This window comes from Chelonia mydas, chromosome 6 (genome assembly GCF_015237465.2).
Source record: "Chelonia mydas isolate rCheMyd1 chromosome 6, rCheMyd1.pri.v2, whole genome shotgun sequence".
Classification (NCBI taxonomy): Eukaryota; Metazoa; Chordata; order Testudines; family Cheloniidae; genus Chelonia; species Chelonia mydas.
In genome coordinates, this window is record NC_051246.2 from 4152122 (window position 1) to 4175422 (window position 23301).

At 56.6% G+C, this 23301-nt stretch overlaps 2 protein-coding genes across 2 annotated transcripts; one reads left to right on the top strand and one right to left on the bottom strand.

Moving 5' to 3' along the window:
- Positions 1 to 748: 748 nt before the first annotated feature.
- On the bottom strand, positions 749 to 7735 carry ZNF668 (zinc finger protein 668). The gene is made up of 2 exons (XM_037898917.2): positions 7495 to 7735; positions 749 to 3457 (listed from the first exon to the last, which is right to left on the bottom strand). Exon 2 carries the CDS (start codon positions 3425 to 3427, stop codon positions 1661 to 1663), a length of 1767 nt encoding a protein of 588 aa, XP_037754845.1. The 5' UTR covers positions 3428 to 3457; positions 7495 to 7735; the 3' UTR covers positions 749 to 1660.
- An 896-nt stretch (positions 7736 to 8631) lies between these two features.
- Positions 8632 to 22162, top strand: ZNF646 (zinc finger protein 646). The gene is made up of 2 exons (XM_037898922.2): positions 8632 to 9901; positions 12688 to 22162. Exon 2 carries the CDS (start codon positions 12846 to 12848, stop codon positions 17925 to 17927), a length of 5082 nt encoding a protein of 1693 aa, XP_037754850.1. The 5' UTR covers positions 8632 to 9901; positions 12688 to 12845; the 3' UTR covers positions 17928 to 22162.
- The last annotated feature ends 1139 nt before the right edge of the window (positions 22163 to 23301 follow it).

Genomic DNA, 23301 nt, shown 5'->3' on the forward strand with positions numbered 1-23301 from the left:
CTGGTGTCCATCTCTGTTTCATTAGAGCATTCATGCAATTTAGCTGGGTGTAAGAGACAGCCCAAGTTGGAGAGCTAAGGGGACACAGCGGTGCCCCAGTTCAAGGTTCTACCCTGGGGACCCAGTCACATGGGGCAGTACAGAGGCATGGGAAATGAATTGGGGTGGGGCCAGGAGAATTCAGAGTCACGCCCTCTTGGAGGAGGGGCCCAGGAGCAGCGAACACCACATCCTCTTGAGGAGGGGGTTGGCTATGGAAACAGGGTCCCACCCTGCCTGGGAGCACAGAGCCGTACTCCCACGACTGCAGTGAGAGGGAAGGGGCCCCAAGGATGAGAAAGCCAAGCCCTACAAGTCTAGAGACAGGACATCGGGAGGGAAGGAGCCTCTGGGAAGAGCCCCAGAAAGGGCGAGGAGCTCGAGGGCTTGAGAATCATGCTCCCATGAGGGTATCACACAGCCATGCCTCTTCTGTGAGCAGGTGGGGCCTGGGACCAAACAGACACCTCCCCTGGGGTTCAGGAAGGGGAGGGGTTTAGGCAGGGAGCTGAGGACTGAATGCGAGTCTCCCAATTTCAGGGAAAGGCCCACCCCAGGTCCAGCCCCCAGCACAGGACTCCTGGGTTCTGGCCCCTGCTTTGAGAGGGGAGTGGGGTCTAGTGTGTTAGAGCAGCAGGGGCTGGGAGCCAGGACTCCTGGGTTCTATCCCCGGCCCTGGGAGGGGAGGAATCACAGCAAGCCCCCAGGCTACAAAAAGAGGGGTTTATTTCATTGCAGCGGCAGGAGGCCGGTTTACAAAGAGGCTTGTGTCGGCGGCTACCACGAGCAGTTCCCCTAACTGCCGTTCAACCCCCTCGGGCCCACAAACCCTTCCAGCTCCCCCACGCCACACCCAGGAGCGAATCAACCCCTTGCTCTCACTGATTGCTCCACTTCGCTCCAGCAGAGGGCAGCTCCGCCCCCCGCAGACTTACACGCATGCGGACCGCGTCTCACCAGCCAGCCACGTCCGATGGGGCGGGGCCTGGGAGCAGAGAGCCACGCCCCCTGGGGAAGGGAGGGGCCAGTACAGCCACGCCCCCTGGGGAAGGGAGGGGGACTGAACCCCGTGCTGTCCTCCTTTCATGATCTCCCCAGCGTCCTACCCCTCTGTAAAGGGAGCGGCGGGACAAGGAAAGGAGGCTCTGTGTAGAGGCCCCCCCCTTTGGGGAACAAAAAGCAACCCCCCGTGGGAGATCAGGAGACGGAGAGGCCCAGAGGATGAGACAGCCACACCACCTGGAGGGAGTGTCTGATAGCCACGCCCTTAGAGTGAAGGGGAGGAGCCTGGGAGCACAGAGCCTCGCCCCCATGGGGCTCTAGGGGAGCAGACAGCTATGGTCCTGGAGAGAGTGGGGCTTAGGGGCTCAGAGCCATATCCTCTAGGGACTCAGGAGGGGGAGGAGTCCTGGGGAGGGGGGCATATAGCCATAATCTTCCAGAGGGCTGGTGCCTGGGAGCATAGCCCACACCCCCATGATGGCTGAGGAGGGCAAGGAGCCCAGGGGGGAGCAGAGGGCTATGCCCACCTGCGGGGGGTTTACCAAGGAGCCACGCCCCCCAGAGCGGGGAGGGGCCCCAGCGGCACACAGAGCCACCCCCCCCCCAAGGGGGGAGGGGCTCAGGAGGACTGGCGCAGTCCTTCTGGCAGGCAGCCGGCAGGCCCATTGGGGGGGTGGGCGGCCTCGTCGCGGGGTGGGCCGGGGGCGGGGCCGTGGGTGCGCAGGTGCTTGCGGAGGTCGGAGGCGCCGAGGAAGGCCTTGCCGCAGCGGGGGCAGGCGTGGGGCCGCACCCCGGAGTGGATGCGCTCGTGCTTGCGCAGGCCGGCGCGGTCGGAGAAGCCCTTGCCGCACTCGGGGCAGGGAAAGGGGCGCAGGCCGGGGTGGAGCCGCTCGTGCTTGCGCAGGTCGTAGGGCGAGGCGAAGGCCTCCCCGCACTCGGCGCAGGTGGGCGCCTCGGGGGCCGCCTCCGGGTGCTCCCCCCGCTGGTGACGCCGCAGCCCCGCCGCCTCGCCGAAGGCGGCCCCGCAGAGCCGGCAGACGTGGCGGGCCGCGGCTCCGGCGTCTTCCTCCGCCGCCTCCTCCTCCTCCTCCCCGCCGCCCCGCCGCTCGCCGTGGGTCCGCTCGTGCTTGCGGAGGCTGGAGGAGACCACGAAGGTCTTGCCGCAGCGGCCGCACTTGAAGGGCCGCTCGCCCGAGTGTACCCGGTGGTGCTTGGTGAGGCTGGCCCGCTCGGCGAAGCTCTTCCCGCACTCCCCGCACTGGAAGGGCCGCTCGCCCGAATGCACCAGCTGGTGCCGCTTGAGATCCCAGGAGGCCACGAAGGTCTTGTCGCACTGCAGGCACTTGTAAGGGCGCTCGCCGGTGTGGATCCGCTGGTGCATGGCCAGGTCGGCCGGCTGGCGGAAGGCCTTGCTGCACTTGTCGCACTGGTACGGCTTGACGCCCTGGTGGGCCCGCTGGTGGCGCCGGAAGCTGGAGGGATCCGAGAACATGCGGCCGCACTGCGGGCAGAGGAACGGCTTCTCCCCGGAGTGGGTGCGTTGGTGGCTCTGGTAGGATGAGAGCTGGGTGAAGCCTTTGCCGCACTGGCCGCAGCGGTAGGGTTTCTGCTCCGCGTGGATGCGCTGGTGGCAGGTGAGCGAGGAGGAGCGGGAGAAGGCTTTGCCGCAGTCGGAGCAGAGGAAGGGCTTCTCCCCGGTGTGGCTGCGCTCGTGGTTCTTCAGGTCCTTCAGCTCGGCGTAGGTCTTCTGGCAGGCGCCGCACTGGTAGGGGCGCAGGCCGGCGTGGATGCGCCGGTGCTTGCGGAAGACCGAGGGGTCGGCGAAGGCTTTGCCACACTCGCCGCAGGTGTAGGGCTTCTCCCCCGTGTGGGCCCGCTGGTGGATCTTCAGCTTGGAGAGCGTGCCGTAGCCCTTGGCGCAGTGGGAGCAGCGGAAGGGCAGGTCGCCGGTGTGCCGGGCCATGTGGACTCGCAGGCACACTGGCTGCATGAAGGCCTTGCCGCACTCCTGGCAGATGAAGGGCTTCTCGCCCGTGTGGCTGCGCCCGTGGCTACGCAGCTCCGGCGCCGTCTTGTAGGCCTTGGAGCACTGCGGGCACTGGAAGGGGCGCTCGGCCGAGTGGCTCAGCTGGTGTTTGTGCAGCTGCGAGCGGTCGGGGAACTCCTTGGCGCAGCTGGGGCAGGTGTGCTTGGCCGTGGCGGGGCCCCCCGCAGCGTGGCACTTGGCGTGGCGGACGACCCGCGGCACGTTGGGGAAGGTCTTGCTGCACGCCAGGCACTTGTAGCGCCGGCCGCACTTGGCATAGCTGGCTGCCTCTTCTTTCTCCCCCTCTTCCTCCGAGTCACCCTCCAGCTTCACCACAATGCTCACTTCGGGCTCCTCCATCTTTGCAGGGGAGGGACAGGGGCCTGCTCTCTGAAAAAGAAGGCAGGGGAGGGTTACAAGGAGGGGTCCATAGCGAGATCAACCCTCACCCTTGGGATACAGTACGATGGCTGGGATGTGCATTAGGGAAAAAATCCCACTTCTCACACCAGTGTGTCCACTGGGCTGCATATGGACTCAACCAGTACTGTATAATCCTGCTCTTACTAGGAGTGCAGCTATTGGGCTGCCTATAGACTAAACTAGAAAGGTATAATCCCACCTCTAGCTGCTCTAGGGCTGTCTGTAGACTAAACTAGCAAAATATAATCCCACCGCTACCACCAGTGGAGCCATACAGGACGGGAAGGACGGACCAGCCATTAGGACACTACCTGAAGGCTCAGGAGATCTGGATTCAAGACCCTGCTCTGCCACAGATGCCTTGTGTGACCGTGGCTACATCACTTGTTCTCTCTGGGCCTCAGTTTTCCCATTTGTAAAATGAGGTTACTAGCAGTTCCTATGTCCCAGTAGAGTTGTGAGCATAAATATCTAAAAGACTGAGGTGCTGATATACTACAGAAATGGGAGCCAGATAAGTATCTAAAATAGGTAGATACTAAACCAGGAAAGTATAATTCCACCATTGGCCTGCACAGAACGTAGGTTCAGATCCTTATAATCCCATGAGCCCCTGCATATAGAATAGGTCAACAGTTTATCATCCCACTTCTCACACCAACAGACCAACTGGGAGCACTCCAACGCTGCAGACAAAGGGGACATGGTTACACAGGGGGCTGACCAGGTATTTAACCACTCCCGTGGCTGCGAGTCTATTGTGAGGCACTTCTGGGTGCTGAACAAGGGCACGAGTTCAAATGGAGAGCCAGACATTTGTTTTGCCACTCCAAGGAGCGATAGCCTTAAAATCCAAGAAACACCATAGATCTGTTTTTCAAGGTCATCTATTTGCCTTTTCTTTTTCGGTCAAGAACTGTAATGAGGCCACAAAAGGTCTCATTAGTTTTGTAGGACCCACAATATTTCCGGATTTCGCCAACCAGCAGACGGTGCACACATTGACAGGGCACGGTAACAGACAGAGGAGTCTCCTCTCAGCATCCTGGATTCTTTAACTGATGTCCTCTGCAGTTAAACTGAGTTTTAAAGACGCTCTGTCCTGAAGATAAAGCACCAAGGTTTCCTGGGCACAAATCAGTTCCCCAAAGGGCTCGGGGACATTAAAATTAAGAGCTCGGGTCTATTTCCTCTTTGTGGCTTTTTGCCTCTCATCAGCCAGCCCTGCTATTTCCTGCTCATCTCAATGGACTCAGCCTTTCCTGTAGACTAAACTAGGAAATAGGTCTGATAACTAGATTCCCAAGCCAGAAGGAACCATTGTGATCATCTAGTCTGTCCTTCTGGATAACACAGGCCAGAGAACATCCCCCAGATAATTCATCCATCCATCCATCTTACTTTAAAAACTGGCAGTGACGGAGAATCCACCATGACCCATATTAAATTGTTCCAATGGCTAATTACCCTCACAGTTAAACATGTCCGACTTCTTTCCAGTCTGAATTTGTCTTCAGCTTCCAGCCATTGGATCACCGTGAGACCTCCCTCTCCTAGACTGAAGAGCCTGTTATTAAATATTTGTTCCCCATGTAGATACTTGTAGACTAGTTGAGATTCCCTTGTCTATGCATCCCAGGATTGCATTAACTCTCGTGGCTACAGGTTTCAGAGTAGCAGCCATGTTAGTCTGTACCCGCAAAAAGAACAGGAGGACTCGTGGCACCTTAGAGACTGACAAATTTATTTGAGCATAAGCTTTCGTGAGCTACAGCTCACTTCATCGGCTGTAGCCCACGAAAGCTTATGCTCAAATAAATTTGTCAGTCTCTAAGGTGCCACAAGTCCTCCTTTTCTCTTGGCTACAGCGTCACGTTGGGAGCTCCTGTTCCACTGAACATGACCACAAAATTTTTTGAGTCACTGCTTCCCTAGAGTTCCCCACTCTAAGTAAGGCCTGCGTTCTCTGTTCCTAGATGGATCCATTTACATTGAACCATATCAAAACACGCATGGTTTGCTTGAGCCCGGCTTAGCAAGCGAGCCAGATCGCTCTGTAGCAGTGACGGGGCCTATTCATGATCTACCACTCCTCTAATTTTGGCGCTAGCTGCAAACTTGATCAGTGATGATTATATGTTTTCTTCCGGGGTCGTCGATAAGAATGTTAAGTAGCATAGGGCCAAGAACCGACGCCTGCGAGACCATATTGGGAACACAACCGCTCGATGATGATTCCCCGTTTACAGTTACATTTGGAGACCTATCAGTTAGCCAGTTTTTAATCCGCTTAATGGGCCGTGTACATTTTATAGCATTCTAGTTTTCTGAAGCAAACGTCGTATGGTACCATGTCAAATGCCTGACAGAAATCTAAGGATATTACATCAACTCCATTACCTTTATCAACCAAACTTGTAAACTTATAAAATAAAATCAAAGTTAGTTTGACGGGTTCTATTTTCCGTAAATCCCTGGTGATTAATTATATTACACTCCTTTAATTCTTTATTAATCCAGCCAGTATCTCGCCCAGGGTAATGTCAGGAGTCCCTGGATCATCCTGGTTACCCTTTTAAAAAATTGGCACTATATTAGCAGTCTTCTGGCACTTCTCCAGGGCTCCACGACTTACTGAAAAATCAACATATTGAGAATGCAAAGGAAACGCAGACACCAGAGCCCCTGTGCTTTGGTAGCCCTGAGCACGAGGAGCAAACAGGGGGTCAGGAGCACAGATGTCTTTGCTGCAATGAGCAGGCAGACATGCAGCAAACATGGGGTCCGGGGCATGGATTGTTTAGTTGCACCGAGGAGCAAAGCTAACCGGGTCCCTTTAGGACCAGGAACTGCAAGGGCTAGGGGGCCAGAAATCTAGGGCAGTCCCGGAGAGCAACAGTTTGCAGGTATTTGCCATTCTAGGGAGTAGCCTCCCCTCTCCCTCCGGGGAATTTTGTGTATTATTTCTTGCTTGGGATTGGGACCTGCCGGGAGGCAGAAAGCAATTGCAAAATGACTGTCTTTAGGACCGGGGCAGGCGAGACCGGTGCAAAGGTGGGGGGGGGGGGGTGTCATCCTGCAGAGACAGGGGAAGAACAGCGCAAGGAGACAGAGATGGGCCGCATTTCTTCGTGGGTTTGCCCGGCTCAAACTGCAAAGCAAAATGGCTGTAGCTAGGACCAGGGGAAGGTGGGAAATGCAACCCACAGGGGGCTAGGAGGTAGGACGGGATTGCCAAGGGGAACTCGCCTCTCTTTGTGCATTCGAGCCTGGAGACAAATACCGAGCGGGGCTCGAGTTGCATAGGTTGCAACACAAGCCAAGCAACGTGGCTCGGGAAGGTGTGTGTGCGGGGGGGGGGTAGAAGAGAGATTTGCAAGGCGAGGCCTGTTGCAAAGGGAAGGGCTCCCTTCCAAAGCAATCAGTGCATGGCTCCGCGCTTGCAAAATGGCTGGTTTTAGGACCAAGGGAGGAGACGCCGCCCCAAGGAGGCAATGCAAAGGAGAGAGATGCTGGAAAAGAGTATGCCCCAAAAAAGGAGGGAGGAAGAGGGGGGGGTGTTTATTGTCTCCTTCTCCGCACTGAAGGACAGAGATTTTGCACAAGAAAGTCGTGCACAGCCGGAGAGAGCAGGCGGCAGGGCGCTGGCTCGGGCGGCTTGCAAAATGGCTCTCTCTAGGACCACGGGAGGAGGCGCCACCCCGCCGGCCGGAGCAGGGTTTGCAGAGAGGCTGCACCAGCGTGCACCCGAGGCGGACAGGCCGCCCCGGGGCCCCTGCGAGCTGCGCCTGGCTGGCTCCCGGGGCTGCTTTGCACCCGGCTGGCAAGGAGCAAGGCTGGGTTGCAAAATGGCTGGGGCTCGCACCAGGGGGAGAGGCTCTCCCCCTGGAAGGAGGGTGTGTGTGTGGGGGGGGGCAGTTTGCAAAGGAGATTTGCCCCCTTCCCCAGAGCTGGCGTGCATGCACCCCGCAGGAGGGCTTGCAAGGGGTTAATCTCTGCCTTACCTGGCGTCTGCCTCGCCTTTGCTGCTGCTGGAGCTGCTGCTCCCCACTCCCTGCTGGAGCGGAATGAGTCAGCCCCTAGGACCCTGAGGGAGGAGAAGACAACAGTGGGGGGAGGGGGGGAGAAATGCAAAGTAAAGGAGCCGCTTAAAGGGATATTAACCCCCCCCCCCCATAGCCCAGCAGACCTCCAGCCCCTGGGGGGTTTATTGTCGCCAGGCTGGGGGGGGTTGCTACACCCCAGGGCCTGGGGGGGTGGGGTGGAGGAGGGGGATTGATGGCAAAGGTAGGAACCTTGCTCCCCGGTGGGCTGTTGGGGGGCGGGAAGAGGTTGGGGGTAGCACCGCAGGAAGTGTGGCGTGCCCTGCGCAGCACGGTGGAAGGGGTGTGTGTGTGTGGCCATAACCGGAAGTGTGGCATGCAGATTATCCAAGGGGAAGGGGGCGGTACAAACTATTTTATAGGGGACCCCCCCCCAAAAGGAGTGGGGGCGGGGGGAGCGAAGGGGGCTGAAGGGGATGCTGCGCAGGGAGGGAGTGGGAGAGAGAGTCCAGGAGTCCTGACTCCCCTCCCCCAGAGAACCCAGGAGTCCTGGCTCCCAGCCCCCCCCTCTAGCCCCCACTCCCCTCCCAGAGCCAGGGAGAGAACCCAGGAGTCCTGGCTCCCAGCTCCCCCCCCTCGCCTAGAGAACCCAGGAGTCCTGACTCCCCTCCCCCAGAGAACCCAGGAGTCCTGGCTCCCAGCCCCCTCCCCTCTAGCCCCCACTCCCCTCCCAGAGCCAGGGAGAGAACCCAGGAGTCCTGGCTCCCAGCTCCCGCCCCCTCGCCTAGAGAACCCAGGAGTCCTGACTCCCCTCCCCCAGAGAACCCAGGAGTCCTGGCTCCCAGCCCCCTCCCTTCTAGCCCCCCCTCCCCTCCCAGAGCCAGGGAGAGAACCCAGGAGTCCTGACATATTGAAGGGGAAGGATTTGACTGTAACAGAAAGATGTTGATGGGGGGGGGTCAGTTTTTCTCTGTGGACCCCGCCCCCCAGGGTGACCAAATAGCAGCTGTGAAAAAACGGGACGGGGGGGGGGTAACAGGCGCCTACATAAGAAAAAGTCCCCAAAACAGGGACTGTCCCTTTAAAAACAGGGTCACCCCGCCCTCCCCCGGGGGGAAGTTGCAGAGATTTGGCAGGGAATGGAGGGGGGGGGGCGGGGGTGTAACTTGGCCCCCAAGAGGCGCGTGTGGGGGGGACCCCTTTAACGGTGACACCCCCCGGAAGTGCAGCCCCAGGGCCGCGGAGGGGGGCCGGGCTTCCCGGGAAGCCTTTCCAAGCTGCACATTTCCTGTTTCCTAGCAACAAAAGGAAGTATTTGTTGTGCCCTAGGCTGGGTGACTCTTGCAGCCCCGGCCCCCCGGCTGAGGGGGCAGCAGGGCCTGGCGGGGGGGGTTGCAGGCGCCCCCCGCCCCCCAGCAGCAGGGCGGAGAGGGGGGCTACAGGGGCAGGGCCCTGCTCTCCACGGGGGACGGACCAGAGCCACCCCCACGGGCTGGGAGGCGAGATTTCCACCCCCACGGGGGGGCTGTTGAATGGTCTGGCCCCCCTGGAGACCCCCCCCCCCCCCAAGCAGGGAAATCAGCCCCCCAGTGGGCAGGTGTCTCTTCTCTTCCAGGAGGCGGTGGATCGGGGAGCCCCCACCCCGGCTCGCTCCCAGGATTGGACGCCCCGCCTGGGCAGAACTGGGGGGTCGCCCCGCCTGGGCTCTCCCGCCACCAGAGAACTGGGGGGTCGCCCCGCCTGGGCTCTCCCGCCACCAGAGAACTGGGGGGTCGCCCCGCCTGGGCTCTCCCGCCACCAGAGAACTGGGGGGTCGCCCCGCCTGGGCTCTCCCGCCTCCAGCATCACAAGCCCCTGGGCGCTCCGGTCTCCAGCAGCTTGGGGTTCACGCCCCGGGGATGTGTCGCCAGCCTCTCGGACGCCCCTGGATCCAGACCCTCGGGGCTCAAGCCCCTGTGAGCTTCTGTAGCCAGCCACTCGGGGTACAGCAGCCTTGCACCCTGCGAACTGGGGCTCAGTTCCCTCGGCCGTGAGCGCCTCTCTCCAGTCGCTGTCTGGACCCAGACTTTTGGGGCTCGGAGCCCCCCTTCCGACCTGTAGCCGGACCCCGCCAGAATCCAGAATTGAAGACTGAACTCCACCAAAAGTCTGTGCCGGTCCCTCCCCTGCGGGATAAGGCACCCCGGGGAGCCCTGTATTTTTGGGGCTCGTCCCTACAAATTTCCTCTCTCTCTTGTACCCTGAAGATCCTGTGTTTGCCTCCACGTCTGGCTGTCACTTGGGTTGTGATTCCCTGCCTGGAAACTGCTTCAACTCTCCTGCTCTTGGCCTGTGTGTCACCTCTGGGATGCTCTATTGGACCCTGGAGGTAAGAGGCTGGCTTTTTGGGATGCTGGGTTGTACTGGGGTTAGATAGGGCCCCATCTTTATCCTGAAGCAACATGTAGTCTTTTAAAACGCTTTTTCCTGTTGTGCTTATGAAGTGGGTGGAGATGGTTATTCTTGTTTTATGAATGGGTAAACTGTGACACAGGGACGGGGACTTCCCCAGGGCTGCAAAGGGAGTGTGTATCAGAGCTGGGAACCCAGGGGTCCTGGCTCCCAGCCCCGCCCCCTGTTCCAACCCACTAGACCCCACTCTCCTCCCAGAGCTGGGGTTAGAACCCAGAAGTCTTGCTAATTCCATCCTTCCTCCCTCCCTGCAGTTTTAACTTGGATGCAATTGTTTCTTGCCCTTCCTTAGCTAAAAATTGTGTGGAATGGCTGTGTCCTATATGCTTTGTCCTGCCCTAGAAGCAGCTGCATTGCAATGCAGGATGAGTAATCCCCAGGCAGCATCGCTGTGTGGCTGTTACCCAGCTGACCCTCCCCAGAGGTGGCAGCATCTCTGTGCCAGGCGAATCATCCCTGTGCTGCATTGCTGTGCAGCTGTTCCCCTGCTAGCCCACCCCAGAGGCAGCCACATCTCAGTGCTGAGTGAAATGTATTGTCCCCAAAAGCACATCTCACTGTCTTTTTCTCTACCAAGGTTGTGGAGTGGCCTAATTTATCTGTCTCACTATGAGCACAATCAAGTCATGTTGGAGGCTAGAAACTTTGAAAGCCTGTTTTTTAAAAGGCTCCCAATTTTAAAGAGCGACTGAATGGAAAACAGCCACCCACCCACACCCGCCCTGAGAGGTTGTTGTTCCTTTAGCAATCTCTGGGCCATTGAAGGCAAATGAGTTACACCAGTCACAAATCTTAAAGTTCCCCAACCGACTGCATGTCCTGCCACCAAAAATTCTTCGCCAGGGCTTCCACTTCTTATGCTTCATCTCAAGCCAGCGATGATCTTTGCTCGTGGAGGCAGAAAGCATCCATTGTCAATTTTGCCTTGTCCCATAAATCTGTGTGTGTGGCGCTGACCCTTGCTGGAGGGAAATGGGGGCCCCAGCCCGCGGTGTGTGTGTGTGTTTGTGTTTTCCCACCCCGATGTTTTGTCGATCTTTAAAATGTGGAGCCTGCTACAGCTGGCTGCTGGTGTTCAGAACCTCAGAAATGGCTTGATGGTGCTCAGAAATATGCCTGGTTGATATTTTTTAGGGGCAAAAGTTTCAAATTAAGTGAGAATTAATTGAGTGTTTTTTCTGTGGTGTGTCAGTTATATTTAGCACTTTATTTACCTTGTTACAGGTGGCAAAATGGAGTCATGCACTTTTCTAATTATTATAATTAAGCCAGTGTACTTTAAGTTATCCTTGCCCTAGTCAAGGATAAGACACTTATTACAGGTGTTAATGATAGCCTTACTAAACATGAGTTGGTATCTGTTTTCCCCATTTAGAGATGGGGAAACTGAGGCACAGAGAAGGGAAATGACTTACTCTGTGTCTTTTTGGCAGAGCAGGGTATAGAACTCAGGTGAACCCAACCTCCTCTAACCACTAGAGCAGCGGTTCTCAACCAGGGTTCCCCTGGGGGGCCACGCGCAGGTTTCAGGGGCTCCACCAAGCAGGGCCAGTATTAGACTCCCTGGGTCCCAGGGCAGAAAGCCGAAGCCCCGCCACCCCGAGCCCTGCCACCCAGGGCTGAAGCTGAAGCCTGAGCAGCGTTGCTTCACGAGGCCCTCTGTGGCGTGGGGCCCCGGGCAATTGCCCTGCTGGCTACTCCCTGACACCGGCCCTGGCTTTCATATGCAGCAAACCAGCTGTGGCACAAGTGAGCTGTGGAGTTTTTATAGCAAGTTGTGGGGGGGTCTCGGAGAGAGAAGGGTTGAGACCCCCTGCACGAGAGTCCCGTCCCCTCTCTGAGCCAGCGATGGAACCCAGGAGTCCTGACTCCCAGCCACCTCTCCCACGCTCCTCTCCCAGAGCTGGGGCTAGAACGCTGGAATCCTGGTTCCTTTTGCGAGAGAACTGAGTGTTCGTGACTCTGAGGGGGTGTAGCTCCCTGTCCTGGGCGCACACAGTTCTGCCAGTGCCCCTCAGTCTCGTTCCACAGACCCCTGCAATCCCAGCCCTGGGCTCCCCCGACCCCCAGCTCCGCTAGTGCCCTTCAATCCAGACCCGCAAGCCCAGGCCTTTCTTAAACCAAGTACTCCTCCAAAACATGACACAAGCGAGGAAGCCGGGGAAGGAGGCCTGCTGACCACATTTCATTTGTAACCTGCGCTCGGCTTGGAGCTAGTCAGCGGAGGGGGCAGCTTAGTTCCTTTGCGTCCCGGACAGAGCTGTCTGTGACTGGTGTTCTGGCAGGCAGGCCAGCTTCGTTTTTCCTTCTCAGACACAATGAGACATCAGATGTTTGTCTTCAGCTTCCTTATATGCTGTTTTATTTAGAACAGGACTCCTGGGTTCTATCCCCAGCCCTGGGAGGGGAGTGGGGTTGAGTAGGTTAGAGCGGGGTGGGGGCTGGGTGCCAGGACGCCTGGGTTCTATCCGTGGCTCTGCTGTGTGGCGTTTGCTGTCCAATATCCTTCCACCCACCAGGCTATCAAACAGCGTAGCCCAGGGTAACCCCGTCTGGTCTTTGTTTTTGCGCCTCCTTGGGCTTAGTTCCCCTGGTGTGGAGAGGATGAAGCCATGGGTCCGGTAGCAGCCAGGCGTGAGGCTTGTATGTGGGCACTCATTTGGCGGCATTTTAACCCCTCTTCCCTTGCTTGTGTCCCTGCAGCTGCCACCTTGGGATGCCGTAAGGAGCCGGAGGAGGAGGAGGAAGAAGAAGCAGGAGGGGATGCAGGCTCGTTGCACCGGAAACGGAGCTTTCCGGGCCACCGGCCCGGCCCTGTGAAGCCGGTGGAGACAGTGCCCTCCCGCCGTCCGATGTGAGCGATGGAAGAGCCCGGCTGCGAGCCGAGCCAGCCGCAGCGGGAGGAGCGGCCGTTCAAATGCGGGCAGTGCCAGCGTAGCTACCGTCACGCCGGCAGCCTGGTCAACCACCGGCGCACCCACGAGGTGGGACTCTTCACCTGCCTGCTGTGCGGCAAGGAGTTCTCGAACCCCATGGCCCTGAAGAATCACCTCCGCATCCACACCGAGGAGAGGCGCCACCGGTGCCCGGACTGTGGCCGCAGCTTCCGCGTCGCCTCCCAGCTGGCCAGCCATCGCCATTCGGCCCACGCCAGCCGCGGCCAGAAGGGAGAGGAGGACGGGGAGAACAACTTCCAGCAAGGGCAGGACTCCTCGTCATCGGATGCCGACGTTTTCCCCGCCCTAGAGGGCGGCGGCGCCGGGACGTTGCTGAGCAACCTGGAGAAATACATTGCCGAATCGGTGGTGCCGGCTGATTTCTCCCAGCTGGAGTTCCCTGGCAAAGCGGAGGAAGGCCAGGAGGCCCCTGGCGTGCCGGCAGAGGAGCGGCGCTATAAATGCAACCAGTGCGATAAGGCCTACAAGCATGCGGGCAGCCTCACTAACCACAAGCAGAGCCACACGCTGGGCGTCTACCAGTGCGCCGTCTGCTTCAAGGAGTTCTCCAACCTCATGGCGCTCAAGAACCACTCCCGGCTGCACTCGGAGTACCGCCCCTACAAGTGCCCATTGTGCTGTAAGGCTTTCCGCCTGCCCAGCGAGCTGCTGAGCCACCAGAAGGCGCACGAGAAAGCCCGGTGGGCTGGGAGAGCCCCCTCGGAGGGCTCGGAACACAGCGTCTCGGAGGAGGACTCCATTGAGACTTCGGCCAAGCTGGATATCTACCAGCCGCCGGCGGCCACCTTCGGAGAGGGCGCCCCCTGCAGTTTGAAGGACGGGGCAAAGGCTGGGGGCGGGGACCGGGGCAATCCAGATGGGGAGCTGTGCGTGAGGTGCGGGGGAAACTTCGCCGATGAGGAAGAGCTGAGGAACCATAGCTGCCTCTACCCAGAGGAGGAGGAAGAGGAGAAAGAGGATGGGGGTGGCTTGGCCCAACCGACGACGGATTCAGAGGGGGCCTGGGAAGCCAGCAGTAAGGACGGAGACCAAGCGCGGCCCTACCAGTGCGGGGAGTGTGGCCGGACCTACCGCCATGCCGGCAGCCTCATCAACCACAAGAAAAGCCACCAGACGGGTGTCTACAGCTGCAACTTCTGCTGCAAGCAGCTCTTCAACCTGGCGGCCCTTAAGAACCACCTGCGGATACACCTCAAATCTAAGCCGGCCTCCCGGCCCAGCCTCCGGTACTCCTGCCCCCCAGCGCCTGAAGAGGCTGCTTGCCACCTTGACCAGAGCCCCGCTGAGCCAGCCGGTGGGGAGAGGGCCACAGAGCTGCCTGGCCGCGGGGAAGCGGATGGAGGAGGTGCTCTCAAAGAGGAGGAGGCCGGTTGCATGGAGGAGGAAGAGGATGGGGCATCAGAGGAGCGGCCTTACCGCTGCGGGGAGTGCGGCCGGACCTACCGGCACCGGGGCAGCCTGGTCAACCATCGGCACACCCACCGGACAGGCGTCTACCAGTGCTCCCTGTGCCCTAAGCAGTACTCCAACCTGATGGCCCTACGCAACCACGTCCGCATGCATTTTCGAGCGTCGCGGGGCAAGGAGCGGGGGAACTATGCATGTGCCAGCTGCGGAGAGAGCTTTGAGGAGGAGGCAGAGTTCCAGTGGCACCTGCTGCGCCACGCGCCCGGGGACACCGCCCCCTGCCCCAAGGAGGGGAAGGAGGAGGAGGAACCAGGCAGCATCCACACGCAGGAGGCAGCGCTGCTGCAGGCTATCAAGCGAGATGTGGAGGAGTTGGAGGCGGTGGGGCCGGCGCCGGGGATGTCTCACATCTGTGGCTGCTGTGGGATGATCTTTCACGACCTGGACAGTTTGCAGAGCCACGCCCTGGTGCATGGCGATGGGGAGCCTTGCACGGGAGAAGGCGAGGTGGAGCCGCCGGGCAGACGGGTGTACAGTTGCGAGCTCTGCGGCAAGTCCTACCGCCACTCGGGCAGCCTGATCAACCACAAACAGACGCACCAGATGGGGGATTTTGAGTGCTCGCTCTGTGCCAAACGCTTCTCCAACGTGGCTGCCTTCAAGAGCCACTTACGTGGCCACCAGAAGCCGAGGAGGGGCCGAGCGGGGCCGGAGGAGGAAGAGGAAGGGGGCGTGGCGGAGGCGGAGCCCAGAGATGCCCCTGATGGGACGATGCAGCCGGAGGGAAGTGGAGATGTTGGGCGTGGTGGCCCGGAGAGTACCCGGGTTGGAGAGGAGGGGACGCTGAGCGAGGAGGAGCCCCAGCGGAGCTACAATCTGCGGGGAGGCAGTGCGGTGAACGGGTGGCAACACCTGAAAGAGGAGGAGGAGGCCGAAGCGTCACCACCCGGCAGCCCCAACTCTGAGCCCTACCCAGGCGAAATCCTCGACCACAAGAACAGCCAGCAGCTGGGCATATACCAGTGCTCCCTGTGCCCAAAGGAATACTCAAACCTGGAGGCACTGAAGAGCCACTTCCGCGGCCATGCCACGGCCCAGCAGCCGGGTGCCAGCGCTGAGGAACGTCCCTTCCTTTGCAGCCTCTGTGGCATGATCTTCCCAGGTGAGATGGACCTGCAGCGCCACCACGGCCTGGCTCATGGCGGGGATGGGGAGCCGCAGGAAGGCAGCTTGGAGGCTGGCGAGGCTGCGGCTTTTCCCGGGCTCCAGCAGGAGGGGGAGGGGCGGTCAGATGAGCGCGACGGGGAGGAAGAAATGCTCCTCTCCCACATCTGTGGCTACTGTGGGCAGACATTCGACGACATGGCAAGCCTCGAAGAGCACAGCCTGGGCCACCGGGAGGAGAAGGAAGCGGCGTTGGCTGACACCACCATCCAGCTGCGGCTGGGACCGCGTCTGGAGCTGTCGGAGGAGCAGAAATCCAGTGTGACGCCCCCAGACAGCCGTCCCTATGCCTGTGGGCAGTGCGGGAAAACTTACCGGCACGGTGGCAGCCTGGTCAACCACAAGAAGACCCACCAGGTGGGAGATTACCAGTGTGGCGTCTGCTCTCGGCAGTACCCCAACCTGTCCGCCTACCGCAACCATCTCCGTAATCACCCCAAGTGTAAGCTGAACGACAGCCGGCCGGCCGGCAATGGGAACAGTGCAGGGAAGGAGCCGGTGCTCCCGCACGGCAGGGAGGGAGGAGAGGCAGCCGCGGCCCCAGCTCCCGGAAAACAGGACTCAGGGGGCAGCGATGCCGAGGAGGGCAAGCTGCACGTTTGTGATGTCTGTGGGGAGCTGTGCAAGGGCGCGGCGGGGCTGGAGGCACACTGTGCCACCCAGCACCCGGAGGAGGAGGAAGAGCTGGTCCGCGTTGCCAAGGAGGAAGATGAGGAGGGTGGCAGCGGGGAGGAAGGCGCCACGTCGGAGCGCCCCTTCTGCTGCGAGCAGTGTGGCCGAAGCTACAAGCACGCGGGCAGCCTGATCAACCACAAGCAGACCCACAAGACGGGCCTCTTCCGCTGCGCCATCTGCCAGAAGCTGTTCTACAACCTCATGGCCTTGAAGAACCACAACCGCATCCACTTCGAGACCAAGCGCTACAGGTGCACCCAGTGCCCCAAGGCCTTCCGCCTTCAGAAGCAGCTGGCCAGCCACCAGCGTGTCCACCGCGAGAGGAGACCGCCACTGCCCTCCTCGTCCTCCAGGAAGTTGGCTCACGCCAAGAGAGCAGGCAAGGCCCACGCCGACGGTGTCAGGGTCTCGGAGCCGCCCACGGCCCCCAAGAAGGACCCCGAGGAGCGGCCGTACCGGTGTGAGCAATGTGGGCGGACCTACCGCCATGCCGGCAGCCTTCTCAACCACCGCAAGAGCCACAAGACGGGTCATTACTGCTGCCCCGTCTGCCCCCGGGCCTACCCTAACCTCATGGCCCTCAAGAACCACCAGCGCATCCACTTCGAGGTCAAGCGCCACCGCTGCCCCGACTGCGGCAAAGCTTTCAAATGGCAGAGGCAGCTGGTGAGGCACCAGCTGATCCATGCCCAGCGCTGGCCTCGTCCCGGCAGCAGGAGCTCCCCCGCCCGCCCCCTACTAGAGGGCAGCACCCTTGTCCGGAGCAAGACGGCACGAGAATGGCGGGCCGCCCGGAGGGAGCAGGGCGGCAGCCATGTTGACGCCTCAGGTGGCCACGGGGACGGTGGCCATCTTGGCACTACCTCAGGTGGCCACGTTAGCGGTACCTCAGGCCTTCATGTTGACAGCAGCCATGTGGGCAGTGCCTCAATTGGTGCCTCAGGTGGCCATGTTGTTGGTGGCGCCTCAGGCGGCCATGGTGATAGCCGCCATGTTGGCAGTACCTCAGGCAGCCATGTGGGCAATGCCTCAATTGGAGCCTCAGGCGGCCATGTTGACGCTGGCACCCAAACCCCAGTGGGCGTCAGTTCGGCGCCCCTTGGCCCTTTCCAGTGCCCGGTCTGCCCCAAGCAATTTCCCACCCCATCAGCCCTCAAGAACCACGGCCGGGTCCACACTAAGAAGCGTTTCGAGTGCTCAGAGTGCGGCAAGGCCTACCGGGCCTCTCGGGACTTGGTCCAACACCTGTGGCGGCACCAGGCGGAGGCAGAGGCTGGGGCCACTCCTGGCACCAATGGCCTGGTGGACCAGCGCCCCTACAAGTGCGACCGTTGCGAGCGGACGTACCGCCACGCTGGCAGCCTCCTCCACCACAAGAAGGTCCACACCACCGGTCTCTACCACTGTCCCGCCTGCCTCAAGGAGTTCCACAACCTCTTGGCCCTTACCTACCACCTCCGCACCCACTCGGACAAGAAAGGCCGCTGCTGCCCGGACTGCGGCCAGGCCTTCCGGACTTCCAGCCGCCTAGCCAGCCACGCCAAGGCCTGCCACGGCCAGGCCGGCTGCGCCAAAGCCGGCCACGCTGCCACAGGAGGGGCCCAGGGGCCCGAGGCAGGCTCCTGCCAGGACACGGGGGTGGATGGCAGTGCCACTGCCACCATGGGGCAAGTTAGCTGAGGGTCGTGCGAATGACTGTGCGAATGTGAGGGTGGGGGGGATGAGAGGGGATGGAGAGATGGAGGCGGGGGAGTCAATGTCGATCATTATCCTAGCACCAAATCGTTAGGGAGGGGAGGAATTTTCAGAGGCACAAACGGGGATGGGCAGGAGAGGCGCCCAGTTTGCCAGTTGCGGGGGGTGGGGGGGTGGGAGGCAGTTTGTGGGTGGCATGGAACAATTAGTGAGGGAGGTTTTGGGGTGGATCCCAGTTCTCTAGTGGATGGGTGAGGGGAAGCGGTGTTGGTTTGATTCTCTGCTGCCTTTTTGTGCCTCTGAGAACTTTCCCCTTAACCTTGTTTTACCTTGTTTTGGCCCCCAGTTCAGGAGAGATCTTAAGCACCTGCTAAATCCAATTGATTTCAATCAAGTTTTCAATCAGCTTGGCTGTAATTCTCAACGGATTCCACTGAAATTCGTTCAGATGACGCTCCAGTGATCTCCTGCACAGGAGCCCGAACATTGTGGTTTTAAAAAAAAAAAAACACAAAACATTGGTGCCATGGTTTTATTTTGGTTTGGTTTGGTTTTTTTTCAACGTCTGTAGAATTTAATTTTCTGGTTTGTTTTGACCAATTCCCAGCTCCTTTTTAAATGGTGTCTGTTATTGGAGAAGAAGGACATTTTAAAAATTGCTTTCGTGTGGGGGAAAAAAAAAAAAATTTTGCCCCTAAAAATTGACACGTGGAAAAAAAGTCTCATTTCCCTCCCCCCCCCCAAATTGGCCAAGATGTCCCCTGCAAAAAGTCCAAATATCTTTAATTTAAAATATCTGTAATTTAATTTTTTTTTTTTTTAAATAGACACTTTTTGTCTGAGACTCTTTTGGTTGTGTTTTTTTGGAAGAGGGAGAGATTTATTTATTTTTTTAAAATTTCCTCCTCAATCAACAAAAGTTGGTCTTAAAAAACAAAAAGAAACTTTAAAAAAAAAAAAAAAAGAAACAAACTAATAATAAGACACGCTTTTTGTACTGAGAGCAAATTGTCTTAATTATAACAATTTTCCTCCCAAAACAAACAAACTTGTCTTGTTTTTGAAAGAGAACTAAGTTTCCGTTTAAGGAGAATACAAATTTTAAACCGTGTTTTTTTTTTTTTTTTTTTTTCATGATAAGAATCAAATCTGAATTTTAAACCAACTTTTCCTTTGTGAACAACACACATTTGCTTTCAAAATTCCTTTGAAACAATTTGCTTAAAGACTCCTTTTATGGGGGGGGAGGAAATTAAAAAAAAAAAAATGACCAGTCTTTCAAGAGAGAGAAATGTTGGGGTGTTTTCAACTGAGGTATTGAATTGTCATTGTAGAAAAATTTCCTTCTTCATAGGTTGGGATAAAATATAGTTATACCTCCCAGAAATCGTTATTATTGTGCTACTGATCCAAGATGTATGAATATTTTTTATTGTTCTATGGTGCAGAATATGTAAGTGTATTGCAGAAATCCTGATGGTACTAAGATCTCTCACACAAAGCAGTGTTCTCTTTTAGAAACTCCAACACTTAAATTTTTCCTGTATTTGTCTCGGTACGTGGAATGGTTTTAAAAGAAGATTCTGTTTCCCCCACTCCAACTACAAAACCAAACTCCCAGCTGCCTCCACTTTAACCCGTTCGACTCCCCTCCCAGAGCTGGGGCTAGAACCCGGGAGTCCTGACTCCTAGCCCCTGTCCATCCCCCGCTCTAATCATTAGTCCCTTCTCCTCTCCTGGAACCGTGTTCATATTTAAATGGCTATCGCTTGTTCTTCCCCCAGCTGTAATTTGGTGGCTCTTCTGTGTCGAATAAAGACCAATAAATCTGGGGGTTTCCTGCCCCCTTACATTCAGCTCTGTTATTTGTAAGTGACTTTCGCTTTGGAGCTAAGTTTGAGCTCCCTGCAGCGCTGATCTCTGGGTTCTATCCTAGCTTTGCCGCAGACTAATCTTAGACCCCGACTGGAGACTGCCCTGACTCAGTTTCCCCAGCTCTTTAGCTACCTCCCTCCTGGTGGAGTAAAGCTTTTTAAGTAGCTCGCTTGATTGATCTGTATCTGTACAGCACCTTGCACGGTGGTCCTGGTGCACAACTGGGCTTCTTGGTGCTATAGTTATAGAAATAATGGCCAGGCAGCATGCGGTAGACTCACTTCTGCCCCCTTGTGTGCTGATGGTGGTGGTGCGCGGAAAGCAGTTTCCACCCTATAGAACGAGACACAGATTCTTTCGTGGTGATTATTTTAAAATGTTGTTGCGTCCTAGGAGAACCGAGCCTGGATTTGGGCCTCTGAATCTCAGACGTCTTTCAAAACTTCTGCCGTCAATGATAAAATGGGTGTCCTTTACCCCCAGCCTCTAACAAGAGGTGGAGACCAAGTACTGCCCCTGCTAGCGCTTTATTGAGCCTTTCCACCCACTCACCAGCTGGCCCTGGGATTCTCATTCATTTTTTCCTCCCAACCGTCTGCCTCAAGAGAGGGCTGGTTTGATGCCCCCGTGCATCTGTGTGATCTGTGATACGCTTATAAATTCGGCAAAGCCCTGGTGCTTGTTTTATAAACAAGCATCTAGGCTTCCTGTTCTCTCTCTCTCTCTCTCTTTTGTTTTTTGTTTTGAAATACAGCCCAGCCCACACGATAGCAATGATATTTGCTCTCCGGACCCTAGCTGAGATTTCTCATTGCAAGGCAGGTCTTATAAAGGTGGCATTAAGTTTCTTAGGGTCTGGTCTAAACACAAAAAATAATTTTTATATTCTGTCCCTGTTTAAAATTTTAGAAGGAAGCTAAATTTGTCTGTTTTTCATTTTTCAGGAGGGTTGAGGGGGTTAATTTTCTGCTGAAAATTCAATTTTTTTGGCAGAAGTTCTATTTTATTTTTTTTTTGTAAAAGCTGAAATCTGAATAGTTTTGATCTAGAAATGCTTCTGCAGTGCCTGCTGGGAGGTGTAGTTCAAATGCCTCATCTTCCTTTCATAGGCTGGGCTTCCTGGTCAGCCTGTGTTTCCCATGATGCACCATGGCATGCCTCTTAAGTTGCTGCAGTGTATCATGGGAATTGTAGTTTAATTACTTCATGCTCTCCATTGTCCTGGCACGCTGCACTCGCTAGTTGGATTATATCTCCCGTGATGGAACATATCTCTCCAAGATGGGAGAACATGGTGCATCATGGGAGATGCCAGCCACTCATGGAATGTGGCCTCCAGAAGCAAATGAGAGCATGAAACACCTGAGCTATACCTCTCCTGTCTGGGAGAGGGGAAGCGGTGCATCATGGGAAGCCCTGGCCATGGTGCATCATGGGAAAGGTAGTCTGACTGAGCAGCCCGACCCATTGAGGAGAACAGGGACAGGAGGTAATGAACCTATGCCTCCCATGAGGCAGTGCTGGCTCTCTCCAAATGGCAATATTTCAATTTCCAGCCACTCTTTTTTTTTTTTGGACAACAAATTGAAAATTTCTGGAGAACACTGATCCTTTTTTCTAAAACCCCAGTTTTCCACCAAAAAAAAACAGTCCAGATGAAAAGTTTTCACCTGATGTAGTTAAAACAGGAGTGGCCCCAGCATGGATGAAGTTGTACTGGCATAAAGGTGCTTCTCCCAGTGTAGCTATTCTCATACAGGAAGGGCATTAAGCTATACCAATATAAGACATATTTATACCAGTGTAACTGACTCCATGCTTGATTGTCCTGTTGGAACCATATCAGGGAAGAAATCACCCCCTGACTGCCATAGTAATACCAGGACAAAATTTGTGTGCAGACCTAAAACTGGGGTAGCTGTTGTAGCTGGACAAACAGCCCCTCTTAACCGGAACCCTTACCATTCTTTGATCATCGCTTGATCAGAGCGGCTACTAGAAATATTTCTGTAGAGGGGATGAGAGGTTTAGGACACAGTGACCTCAGTCTAGCTAGCTCTCCTTAGCTAAGTTTATCTGATCTAGTGGGGAAGGGGAGTTTTCCCTTTAAAAAGTCTTCTGGCCTCTGAGCGCAGAGGTGGGTCTACTGCTCAAGTTGCTATCGAGTGCGTTGGACTTTTATTTCCAGCCGATCATTAGTGAAATTCGGGGACAAAGTTTGTATAAGAAGAAAATGTTGGTTAGACTTTTGTGTGCGGGCGGGGGTGGCGTAGGGAAATGCGTTGTATTTAAGATGTTTTGTTTTTTATTAATTAACTAAAAATCTCACCGAGAAAAAAACTCGACCCAACTCCGGCCGGATCGTGATTTGTTGTTATGTAGAGTACGAACCCCGGGGGCTCCTGAAAGCTGCCGGACCTTTGTCTCCGTGCGATGGTGGAAGGGTTTTGGTTTAGTTCTGTGGGCGACCTTTGTACCAGTGTAATAATATCTAGCGCTCCCAACTCACTTTGCGGAGGAGGTTGGTGGCATTATCCCCATTTTGCAGAAGGGTAAACTGAGGCTGACGTGTCCCAGCAGGCCACTGGCGGAACCGGGAATAGAATCCACATCTGTGTCGGTAGAGTGCTCCAACCATTAGACCTCCCCGTTGTACCTATATAAACACACCTGTAGCAATCTCTGCCTGTTTAAAAATCACGAGTTTTTTTTTATTTAAGAAAAAACAAAACAGTGAAGGGGGGGATCCTCTTTATGTGCCTTGGGGGGTGGGGGTCATTGTTTTGCCCCAAGGTTGAGAGCCAGCACCATACTTTGTTAAAGCTCAGGTTCTTGTGTGTTAATCCCATGGACTCCTGGAGCTGGGGCTCTGTGCAAGCCTCATGATTTACACCTGCCCTGGGCCGTATTTTCCTTTCTACAGTTTATAATGTGCTCGAGTGGTGTTCGAGGGGAGCTTAAAGTTAAGCAGAGGCCTGATCGTTTGTGGGATCCCTGCCTGGAAGCATCAGTGGGTTTGACTTTCTAAATTAGAACCTTTTTAGCCTGTGTTTGTAACGGGATAGGTCTACGCAGCCTCCCTCAAGCACCCCCGGTTGGGCCAGATGCTGCATGGATCCCCCTGACTAAGGTCTAGGCCCCCATCATGCCAACTGCTGCCCAGACCCCCCCACACCAACCGAGATCCTGGCTTCTGTGGTGCCAGGTCTTGAACAGAGACAGCGCTGGGAGTCGACAAAACGGGTCATTCTCTGTTTTACAGTGGGGGAAACTGAGGCCCAGCAATTTGGAAGGATTTGCCCAACATCACAGGTAGTGTGGTATGGAACCCAGGTGCCCTGGCTCCCAGCCCCCAGCTTCTAACCCACCAGACCCCACCCTGGCCCAGAGCCAGAGCTAGAACTCATAGGGTCTCTCTCTGTGGGGGTGACAGGAGTAGAGGTCATGGGGAACTAGTAACTGATTCCCTGGCAAGATCTTTATT